General features: G+C 45.4%; 1 protein-coding gene across 1 annotated transcript in view; it reads right to left on the bottom strand.

The window, feature by feature from the left end:
- Positions 1 to 12,203, bottom strand: part of prkx (protein kinase X-linked) — a 36,739-nt gene extending 24,536 nt beyond the window's left edge. The window contains exons 1-2 of the mRNA XM_086281976.1: positions 11,355 to 12,203; positions 800 to 968 (exon numbers count right to left, since the gene is read on the bottom strand). Of these exons, the coding sequence (XP_086138102.1) occupies positions 800 to 968; positions 11,355 to 11,502 (317 nt within the window). The 5' untranslated portion in view covers positions 11,503 to 12,203. The remainder of the gene's footprint in view (positions 1 to 799; positions 969 to 11,354) is intronic.
- Between the last annotated feature and the right edge of the window lie 215 nt (positions 12,204 to 12,418).

The following is a 12,418-nucleotide window of genomic DNA, read 5'->3' as shown; positions in this document are numbered from 1 at the left end:
ATCAGATGAGAAGCTGCATCATTCTGCGGCTCTTTTATGTCCCAGTGGTGTTTGGGCAGGCGTGCAGGAAGCGTTTCAGCTGGAGGGCACTTCAGATGAACGAGGACAAAAAAGCACCGTCACTGATGAAGATGGACGAGGCTGCTGGCCTCTCTGACCCTCACATACGTTTCAGCTCTACTCTTGCTTTCACAATTTGTCATTTCTATCCTTTATGTAACACAGAAAACACAACGCTCCCATGTTACACGCTAAAGAGTAAGCGTGTTTTCTTATGATGCTTTGGATGATTATTCACACCAAAACACATCGAAACTGAGAAATGTTCAAGTCAATTTTATTTTATTTATATAGGTTGAGATCACAACAACAATCACCTCAAAGCAAACCATAACCCTGTTTGTGAAGGAGTTTCAGTTCAACTCTGGATTTAACAGGAAGCCAGCAAAGAGAATGTGACAGAAACATTGCCTCTCTGCTAGTCCCTCATCATCTACACTGCCTGTAATGAAGCATGTAAGTGTAAACCGACCTGGGCCTTGCACTGAACCCTGTGGAACTCCATAATTGACCTCAGTGTGTGAACTACTCTTTCAAGGATGTTTGATATAAAGGAAGGAGATTAGCCTGTAATTAGCTAAGACTGCTGGGTCTAGAGATGCTTTTTGAGTAAAGGTTTAACTACAGCCAGCTTGAAGGCCTGTGGTACATAGCTGATTATTAGAGATAGGTTGATCATATTTACAACTGGACTACGAGCCCCCATGTGTTTGCAGATGAGACTGCGAAGAGCACTCACAGTCTGATGAGAAAGGAGTGGTTGACCTCGCTCAGCACCTCCTTCTCGTTGTGGACGTGCTGCTCCTGCTTCAGTCGGATCACGTCAGGGATCTTCATCTGCTTCAGGGCAAAGAAGGCCCTGCTCTTTTTGTCCTTGACCAGGAAGACCCGTCCAAAAGTCCCCGTGCCTAAAGTGGGAGAAACAGGGGGAAGTAGGGGGTCACACAGGGGAACTTGACCATGACAAAGGATTGTTTATCAAGCAGGAGTAATCATCAGCCTGGAACCAAGGCCGTCCTGGTGCCAGGCAGGCGCAGCTCAGGCGGGCTGCTCTTCCCAGCGTGTTGTGGCTGTTTTTAGCTGCATGTGAACGGGTTATGTGTGTGTCTTAGTTCTTATTTAATGTTTCTAATAGTACGCAGGAGCACACCAGCAAGTCTGTGGTGCAAGAGTCTTTACACCCTTCATTTTTTTAGATGCTGTTTTACATTGTGTCAGGAAAAATGCACAAAATGGATTTATTGAAACCTCTGCATACTTTTAAACATATAAGGAAAATGCAGTATTTGTGCAATTCTACCAAGCTTCACAGTCAATATTTGGTGTGACCCTTTTTTCCTTCACTACAAGCTGAACTCCTTTAATCAATCTGTAAGCACAACTCAGCTTGTTTGAAGGGCGTTCTTTGGCTGCCCTTTGTTAGGAGAAAAACTAACTTCACTATGAGCAACACTTACAGATCCAGAGGGCAGACTTATAATACTTAATGTATGAAGTTTGTGTTTGGCTAGTATATATGGTCCAAATGTTGATGACCCCTCCTTTCTTCTTTCCTTCCCTTTCTGATCACTGACACAGACTCATAATAGGAGGAGACTTCAACCTAGATTTAATCCAGAAATTGACACGCTCAGTACAGCAGGAAAAAAAACAATTTAAAGACCTTTATGCAGCTTTACACTCATCACAGATGAATCCCTCCGATGCTGACACTGCAGAACTTCTTAACAATATAACTCTACTGGAACTAAACGGATTCACCATTAGCAGCAGCAGCAGCAGCAATCTGACCAAACGTAGCTATCAAAGTTCAAACTGAAGACAGACCAGAAGGTGAGCCTATACGCTTATGACGTGTTACTTTCCATCACATTTTGTTAGATAGGCTGAGACACTGGGTGGGTATATCAGGGTCTGCTTTGGACTGTTTGTGTGAGCGATTCTTCTCTGTGGCTACCTCTAAGTTCAGGTCTTCCTCCACTTCTCTTGCCTATGGTGTGCCACAAGGTTCTGTGTTGGGACCCTTATTGTTTTTGTTGTATTTACTCCCTCTTCAGCACTTATTGAGCACGTTTAAGGACATTTCTTATCACTGCTATGCAGATGATATTCAGTTATATATCTCCTTTAAGAGAAAACTGAAGTCCTTGTTTATGCTCCCGATAAATTTGTGCCCTTGGTAGTGGAAAATTTAGGCCCTCTTGCTTCATTTGCCAAATCTTCTATTAGGAGTCTTGGTGTTACTTTTGACCCAGCTCTGACGCTGGACGCTCACGTTATATCTCTGGTCCGCTCCTGTTTTTACCATTTAAGAAACTTTGCTGAGTCCTACTGTGTCACGCTCTGAACTGACAATGATCATACATGCATTTATTTCATCTTGTTTGGACTATTGTAATTCTTTGTTCACCTGTCTAAGTAATGCCTTCTTGGACCGTCTGCAGGGTGCTCAGAATGCTGCCGCAAGGCTATTGACCAAGTCTTCCAGGTACTCCCATGCCACACCCCTGCTGATCCAGCTGCACTGGCTCCCCATAAAATTCAGAGTCCACTTTTTGATTATGATTTTGGCATTCAGGGCTCTGCATGGACAAGCACCAACATACATCAGTGATCTTTTACATCCTTACATCCCCAGTAGGTCCCTGAGGTCATGTCCACTACACGAGGTTGAAAACAAAAGGAGACAGAGCTTCTGTAACTGTGGCCCCCAGACTCTGGAACTCCCATCTTCCATCGAGCCTGAGATCTGTGGACTCAGTCATCTCTTTTAAAAAACAGCTAAAAACTCATCTTTTTAAACTTGCTTTTGGCTGCTTTTTGTTTTTATGTTTTAGCTTCTGTGAAGCACTTTGTGATTTCGTCGTGAAAGGTCCTATATAAATAACATTTTACTTACTTTACTTACAAACCTTGCTAAAGACGATCACATTTATAGATAAGTTTTAATCCATATCAGACACTCCATCGACCAAAGTAAATCAGCAGCTCTGCCTCTGAACTGTCAGACACCGCTCCAATATATCCAGGTAACATTACATATCCAGGTATACATTTTTCAGCCGAGCTCTTAAACCTGATCCAGTTGAATCATATTCCATTATTAAAAATGCTAGAGGGTGATCTCACACACTGAAGAACTTTACCTATATCACTCATGGGAAGAGTTGCCACTAAAATGATGAGTCTGCTGAAAATAAACTACTCATTTTCAATGATCCTAATAAAAAGTCTAAACTCTACAAAAACCAAAACATGAGTGTGATCTAGAACTGACAAATCTTTCTCACCATTTCTTATCCAATAGATCTGTTTTAAAATGGATTAAACCAAGCTTCTTAGACAGCCCTATGGTGGACCCAGAGCAAGCCTTCTGTAGAAAAGTGAAAATCTCCAGTCTGCCACCATCAGCTCCAGCATTGAGCATCATAAGTGCTTTAAAACCCTCAACATAAACACTTCTCTCACAGTCTGGTGGGAAGTCTCCACTTAGCCCATGAAACTAACACCGATTTGGAACAATCCCGATATTTATCAGAAAAAGACAATGCTTTGCAGTTTTTCACTGTGGCACGAGAAGGGGAAAAATCCAGAACATGTTCTACAAGATGGAAAATTTGTTTCATTTGAAGAACCTATAACACATAGAATCAGCAAATGCACATTTCTTGAATATGAGAAACTGAAATCATCATACAGGAAAGATTCAACCCCAGAGACCTGAATCTAGAAATACCTACTTGGGTGTCAAACGTTTTAAATATCTGTACCTCAAAAAGTTTGTATTGTTTAAAATTGACAAATCAATTTCGCTCCCAACCATAAACTGAGAGGGCAAAGTTCGTTCCAAATGGACCTCACTCAGTCGAACACGTGCACTTATTGCAAAAACAACTCTGCTGAGAATTATATGCATGCTATATGGTCGTGAGCACGTGTGGGTAAGACCTATGACCACATGTCTCGTTACAGCATACCAACCTCACCCAAACTGTGCAACTTCAGTGATAGAGGTGAACTAGATATGGAAGCAAATACATCATTTATACTCCTTCTTTCCTTACGAATCACAAAGAAAAGTATCCTCATGAACTGGAAACCAAAAAAACACCTTATGCACCAATCAAAATAGAAACGGGTGGAATGTCTGCCTCTTCACCAAACCACGGACGGATGAATTTGTCTCCCTCCGGCCCCCACTGATCAATTCCACTACTTAATGGGGGTGGTTGGGTGTAGTCTCATTTCCCTGTTTGACTTGCAGGTGGGTGATGATGGTCTCTGGGACTACGGGTGCCTGGTGGCCTCCTGGGGGCTGGAGAGCTGCGGTTGCAGTTTTGGAGTGTCTATGCATCTGCCTCAGTTGGTGACGGTTGAGAAGTGGGGTGGGTGCTGCCTAACGGTCTTGGGATGTGGGCACTGGGGTGCTTGTGGTGTGGGGGACTTGCCCCCAGCTGGGCAGGGGCGAGTGCTGGGCCTGGGATCCCACGCCCGGGGTCGCCTGGTCTCTGGCTGTGTCCCTCCTTCTGTGGGGGCTGTCTGCACCTCCCTGGCCAACTCGCCGTGCAGTTTGGGCCGACCCACATTAGAATGTCCACTCTGCGCCTCGTGGGTGCCGTTAGGCCAATTGGGTGGGTTGGGGCGTCCAGGTGAGGGAACAACCGTTGTTGGGTGCAGCTTGTTTCAGACCCAGACCAGTTTGTCTCGTCCCTTTAGTGTGTGTGTGTGTGTGTGTGTGTGTCTGTTGTAACTGATTGGTATTGTGACACAGTGTGCAGATGAGCCCCAGTCTACTCTGTGTGGTGGGGGTAGTGGGTGCCCCAGACTCGGTGGTGTCCCGGGGAATTTTCAGGTCCCTGGAAACCTGTACCAAGTACCAAGGTGGCTGGTCTCTAGCGACTGGCCGTTGCCTCTGGTCCTCTGGGACTCTCACCCTTTGGCTGTGGACACCCCATCTGGGGCCTCCGTCCCTCTCCTGCTAGGATGGGCCTGCAGATGTCGCAGATGTGCTGCCTCAGGTCTTCAGTACTGTGGGGGCTACGAATGGCACGGTTGTCCTGGTTCATTATTTGCCTCTGGCTCCTGGGGGACATTACTGGGGCTTCCCATCCTCATTATGAAGCACATTTGTGACAAAGACGCAGTTATTATAACACTCGCTCACTTACTCCCGGTACAACTGTTGATTCAAGTATCTGCGTATTTTCCCATTTATGTGCTCTGGGAGTTGTACGTTTGTTTTTTCTTACAGGGGCAGCTGTTGGCGATACGGTGTGCATTTCCATTTGTATCCTTTTATTATTACTCTTTTCCCTGCCTGTCCTGCCTTACACGTCTCCATACGACACCACATTTAATGTAACAACTGAAATAACACAAATAGAAATGAATACATGAACAGATAAAAGATACAAGAGGAGCATGCAGAGATTCAAAATGTGCTTCACATCACAGTGCATTTAGATCCCAATTCTGATTGCAAAGCTACTGAAGCCAAAGAGAACTGAAGTGAGCTCCCATCAGCACAGTAAGGTTGCTGATGCTTAACTGAACCTTTTAAGTGCCACCCACAGAGAACTAAAGGGCTTTAAATACGTCTGATTACAAGCAGACTGTCAGCTACAGAGGAAGAGGAGCAAACGTTGCTGCGCTGACCCCAAACACCTACTGGTTCTGAATCATGACTATACAAGCAGCAGCTATTTGCTATTAGCTAAAGTAACACGAGAAAGTAGGTCATGAAACATGAAGCAGCAATCACAAAGTGTTTGACGAGTACTGTTCAGGGAGTGTACACGCACGCGCGCACGCACGCGCACGCACGCGCACACACTTCAGTTTCGTCTCTGTTCCTGTAAACTAGTTGTGCAAGTGTTTTCATGCCTTTTGCACTTACATGTGTGACTAGTATCCTTAATCTGATTGGACAACACCATTGTTGCTCGTGGGTCTTTCACGTCTCCTTATACTTGTTGCTATGAGAAACAACATTAAGAAAAACAGAATAATGTGATTCATTCAGACAGGGAAGAAAGGGCACGAGCAATCAGACCGAGTGCCGTCAGGTCACAGTGGAACTGTGAGAGTGGGCAGTAATGGGAGCAGGCAGCGTGTCCTCCTGTGGCCACATGAGGACAGTTTGTGCAGTCAGGTATTGGCCTGAGCCCAGAACTGTTCTCCTCCTAAAGACAAAGCACCAATTGGCATTTTATTCCTGCGGCGCTGATGGGCAGAGAGAGACGGCTGTGTGATATAACAGCTACTCTGAGTCACACGTGGAGCTGCTGCAGCTGCCTAATGAAATGCTGGCTGTCTCGTTCCTCAGCTTTACCTCCAATCAACCTTTGTCTCAGTCCTGTTGCTGTTGCCACAGCAACAAAGAAACAGCGGTGCACCGTCACAGTCAGGTGAACAAGTCGTATCTAGAAAAATGTCTTTTAAAATGAAAATGCTTCTGTAGGACTGTCAGTGTGTAAGAATGGTCCAAACGACCACACGCAGCCCACTCAGCTGCAACGCCCTATTACCAAAGATTATGACCGTCTGCATCAGCCCTGCTGCATGAGCTGGTTCAGGGAGACGGCGCACACCTCAGTCTTTGTAATGAGTCATTTGCAGAGGTCTAGTCAGAGAATGGCAGTTTCTGTACTGGTCTGTAGTTGGGTTAGAGAGGATGGCTCTGCTTCTTATAATAGGACATGAATAGTGGGTGAATGAAACGCACAGCTGTGTACTCTTCAGTTGCCCTCCATGCAGACTGTGCCAAAACATTATGGTGGGAGGATTTAACAAAAGCCAGTCTGGAGAGCTTTAATGCTAGCAAGCCGTCAGTGCACTTAACTACATAATTAGCATGTTGTTAGACAAGCCTTTCCCCTCATCCAAGAACAGAACTGTTCTCACAGGCACTCGGCTATGTTACTAAGCACAGAGATGCTTTTCAGTGTTGTGATCAGACACCAAGCAGTGACACTGAAAGTGAAGGCCAGGTGACATCAGACAATAATGTACTTTGAATTGAAACTGATCCATAACTCCTCATCTACCTGTTTGCTTCTGAAGCTTAGACAAAACAACTGTACTGTATGCAACAGCACACATTCCCACTGCACCGCCAGTTACAATAAATAAATAAAAGCAGGATCAACAAATCCCCAAACTGTGAGTGACGGTCACAAAGGCCACCGCAGCATGTGACAGCAGCAGACTCACCTAATGGCACCAGAGAGCTGTCTTATGTTTTCAATGACAATTAAAGTGCACATATAAAGAGCTTTAGCTGGTCTGTTTTAGCCACCAAATCCCTCTCATCAGACAAAATGAGTTGGCAAATAGGATTTTTATGCCGTTGCTTCCAGAAACAGCGGATGAATGCGATCCCCTGCTGCACACCTGCCCAGCACTCATTAGGCTTTGGCTTGTGTGCAGCCTAATGCATATTACCAAAATGCTGCATGTTAGACTATTCATCATTTTGAAGGCTCCTTACATTGTTTCTTCATTCAAAAAGACAGCAGAGGTGACAGATGGGTGCAGTTTCCACCCTAACAGTGACTAACTCAAATCGTTCTGCCAGGGGAACTTTTTTCATTTGATCTTGATCCAACTATACAACAAGGAGAACTTTAAGACCCATAACAGACTGGGTGACTCACATATGTGGAGGACACTCACACACACAGGCAGCAGATGAGAAGTTCAACTTGAACCACACAGAGATACAAACAGGGCTGGGTTGAAGTGACATTGGGGGGGCTCTGAGCCCCTTCTTCCTTGGACTGGCGATGGACAGATTCACAGACGAGGCAGATGAGAGTTTGCTTGGACTATGATGTTCTCAGACAACATTATTATATGCAGCGAAAGAGATGAGAGCCTGACAGGTGGAGGTATGCACTGGAGAGAAGAAGGATGAATGTCAGTAGAAGCAAAACAGAAAACATGCATGTGCATGAGAGGCAAACAGGTACAACAATAAAGACACAACAAGCTGTGAAATGCCGCAAACATCCACAGCAGTGCACAGTGCAGAAGAGAGGTGGATCAGTGTGGAGAGGGTGGAGACGAGCGTCAGGGTGACAGCAGCAACAGGAAGGTATGGGTTTGATGCACGCTCAGTCCAGGAGCGCTGATCCTGTTCATCTGGACTTTTGTGACATCAGTATAAGACATCATGAAACTCGCTGAGCTTGAGTAAACTGGTCTTTAAGTGCAAACTCTATGACATGCTCCTTTCATCCCTACAGACAGTTACACATCCAGTTTACACAATTGTAAATTGGATATCTAACGGACTCGAGCTTTTCTGAATTCAAGTAACGTGTGGCACGTGCATTTGTTTGTCACACTGATTAAAAAAATGCAGTGCTTAAGAGGATCAGGGGGTTGGGAAGCGTATCTGTAACCGGAAGGTCGCCGGTTCGATCCCCGGGCTCTCTGTCCTGGTCGTTGTGTCCTTGGGCAAGACACTTCACCTACCGCCTACTGGTGTTGGCCAGAGGGGCCGATGGCGCGATATGGCAGCCTCGCTTCTGTCAGTCTGCCCCAGGGCAGCTGTGGCTACAACCGTAGCTGCCTCCACCAGTGTGTGGATGTGAGAGTGAATGAATAGTGGCATTGTACAGCGCTTTGGGTGCCTTGAAAAGCGCTATATAAATCCAATCCATTATTATTATTAAATCCAGCCCACGGCTGGCTGGGCTGTAAGTCCTCTGGGTAAGAGTCCGAAGGTTTCTGCCCGAGTTCTTGTGGCATCACGTACAGCAGGTGCCAACAGTGAGGTGTCCTCACGGCAGCCTGCTGCCTGAACATGTCCAACCTCTGCCTGGGCATGTTCATGGCAGCTTTCTGATCTCTACAGCCCAGATGACACATGGGTCAGGTGACATTATTGGCCTATCAGATATCAGCATCAGAATCAGAATCCTTCCAGAGGAAATTATGTTTAAAAAGAAGAAGAAGAAGAAGAAGAATACTTTTCACTTCCATAACAATTCATAAATGGTGTCATCCCATAGTTTTATTCAATTGGATGCCATTTGTAGTCACTGAAATGCAAATCTGTTCAGTTCAAACTGCACCAAATCGAGTTGTTACTGAAAGATGTGACACCTTTATATTTATTGTTTACTGATAACCACGAGCCTTCATTCATTTATACTAGCTGACCTGAGCAAAGGGTAACCTCCACACAGTTATGATGAAGCACACTGACGCCCAATACTGACTGAAGTATTATTGGATGAGATACTTATTTGCAGTGTTTGCATATTAAAAGGATAAAACTATTATTTGTGTTTAAAAAGTGCGACATTTCAAGTCCTGGACTGACGCGGAGGTGCAACCCTGGCAGGGATGGATGTGCCAGCAGTTACACAGAAACACCAGCAGCCTTCCTCACCAACTCAATTCAGTCAGCAAAGACAATATGGTGCCGAGCGATCATGGGGGGTGGAGCCTAGCACACTCCAGACAACCATTCACACCCATGGGCAGTTTAAAATCATCAATTAACCCAACCCCACCAAATGCATGTGTTTGGAGGACGCTGGATTACTCAGAGAGACGCCACGCAAACATGGGTAGAACACGCATGCAGAACAGGCCAGGTGGTGGATTCCAACTCAGGACCTCAGGACCCACCATGCACCCCCCCACTGGTGCGGGTCCTGATGCTGCTCAATGGATAATGTGTTAATAACAAATGGATGCCACATTTGATACAAATGTGGAAAAAAACTACAGTAAGCTAAATTCAAAGAGACTCCAAAAACCAAAGTGATAAACTGATGCAGCAGGATACTCCTTATGTGCCTGTATGGACGTCTGACAACATGGGGGACGCTCCTAATGAGACAAGGGACAGGGTCTCCTCGCAGATCTGGACCAGGGCATCGTTGAGGTGAATCTGGGCAGGTTAGGTGGACCAAAACATGCTGCTCTACTGGATTTAGGTCAGGCATAGTGTGCATGTACACCACACGGTGTGTGGGGGCACAGCTGAAAAACAGTGTTGTTATTGACACTGGTGCTTATATTGTTCTAATTTTTTTTAAATGCCTCTTACTTTTTTGTACCATATCAAGTCTGAGCGCACCTAATAATCTGACCTATGGAACCCATATTATATGGATAAAGTCATCAGGAAGGCCAGCTCTGTGCTGGGATGCACCCTGGACCCAGTGCAGGTGGTGGGAGACAGAAGGACTCTGGCCAAAATAACATCTCTGATGGACAGAGTCTCCCAGCCCATGCATGTAGATGTTGCTGCAGAGCTGCTTCAGTGACAGACTGCTGCATCCTCGATGCATGAAGGAGCGTTTCTGCAGGTCCTTCCTCCCTGCAGCTGTCAGACTGCACAATCAGAACTGCTCCCAACAAACAGAGGTTTACATCAGCGCTGTAACTGCACCTTTCAGTATCTGGCTCTGTTTGCACACTACAGCCTGGGCTTGCCACTTATCTGTACTCTAATTTTAATAACTGTACAGTACTCTGCTTTGGTAACTATTGTCCATGATGTAAATATGTAAAAATGGTGTTTGTTCTGTTTGAATATGTGGTTTTTGCTGCTGATACAACCAATATGAGTATTTAAATGAAAAAAAAAAAAAGGTAAGCTTAAAAGTTTGGTGGTGCGTACCCTGGGAGGGGTGACGGGCAGCAGCAGCAGCAGTAGTGAGCTTACACTACTGGGAAAAGTACAGATAAAGAAACGGTAGAAGATTCATTCAGACCAGAACCTTCAATTCCAACAGTTTCTATGGGAATGAATCAAAGTCAGGATTCGGTCTATCAGACCTGAGCACAGCACAGTCGATGACTCCAAACAGCCACACACTGGACACTGAATGAAAACGCAGAAGAGTGAACGTGTGAGTAAGAGTGACACACTGCACGCTCACAGTTCAGACCAACTGAGGGATCATTTTAATGAGGAAACAGAACAGATCCGATTGTTTCACAGCAGAGAACCTTTCAGTTGGCAACGACTGCCAATAACAGGAAATCACTGAACACTCCAGCAAAGCTTCTGCTTCCTTAGAACAACATGTTACGATCATAGAAACCAATCAGCACAGACTGTAAAACTCTCAGCCTGCACACCATCAGCACCTGGTCCAGGTGTGACCAGCTCCAGCTTTATGTTTTTAAGGAAAAGATCTCAAATATGAAAACTCATCAATTTTAAAAAAGGTTTTCTGGCGTCAAACACCTCTGGGGAACACCCCGCCTAAGCCTAAGATAAGACACCCGAACAGTTACGGACAAATCAAATGTTGTGGTCAACTCACCGACTGTGGCGACAGTCTCCAGGTCATCAAGGCAATATGTGCGGTTATGTGGTGAGGCGTCCTCAGCTGAGCTGCTCGCGTTGCTTTTACTGTCTTTAAGGGCGTTTGTCTCACTGTTGACTCCGACCTTTGCTTTGGATGACGCCATCGCTGACTTTCGGAACTATTCTGGGACTATGTGGATCTATAAACATCCAGCCAGGGGCAAACTGAGCGAACACCACGCATTTCTGGAGACGGACTTCTTCGTCAACCTTGCACAGCACGTCGGATACCAGTGACTGGGGCTTGCCGCCCTGGATGATTGCAAAAAACCTCCTAAAGTTCACCTTAATAAGCTGAGTTAACTAACAGTCAATGGGGAAAATAACCGCAGATTGAAATGACACAAAGAAGCCGGTCACAGGTGCACTAGTCTGTAGCGTTAGCGGCTAACACAGTGTCCATGGAGAATGCAGCGCTGCACATCTGTTCAAGCATAATGAAAGTGGGCTTCATACGCCGCACAACGCAGTCCTGCATAAACCACGGGCCTCTCCCGACATATCGTCAGTAATTCTCCCCATTATTATCGCAACTACAACAACAGACCTCACCCTGAATTTCTTCTTTCTGTCCACATCGACCAGGAAGAGATTCCGGTCGCTTTTCAAGTAATTTCCGGTTAGGACTTTCAGAAGAAAAGAAAACGAACCGGTTTACTGGATAAAACGAGAACGTGAGCGAGATCCGAGTTTTCCTTCATCATTGTCGTTTTACATCTGCACGTTAAAGAAGCGGTATATGTGCAAAGTCTGAAAAAATGCAAATATTTTCTATGTTATATTAGTCAACGTCTTGAACGTGCTGTCTTACTGGAAGTGACCTGGCACGGAAACTGGATGTTGACGAACAATCGGTTAACGAATAAAACGAATTAGTTCCGAGACGTTAACCAATCATGTGTGAGTCATGAGTCAGGGCGTGGTGATGAAGACAGGTACCGGACCCCGAGCTTTAACAAGCAGACAAAGCTATTAACAGTAAAAGAATATCATACATGTATGAAATTAACAAAGGACATC

This window comes from Aulonocara sp. 'chitande type north' Nkhata Bay, linkage group LG23, assembly GCF_057382095.1.
Source record: "Aulonocara sp. 'chitande type north' Nkhata Bay isolate Kocher_YH1m ecotype deep benthic linkage group LG23, A_spYH_male_GT1.1, whole genome shotgun sequence".
NCBI classification, from domain to species: domain Eukaryota; kingdom Metazoa; phylum Chordata; class Actinopteri; order Cichliformes; family Cichlidae; genus Aulonocara; species Aulonocara sp. 'chitande type north' Nkhata Bay.
Note: the sequence above shows the minus strand (reverse complement) of the source record. Positions and strands in the feature narration are given on the sequence as shown.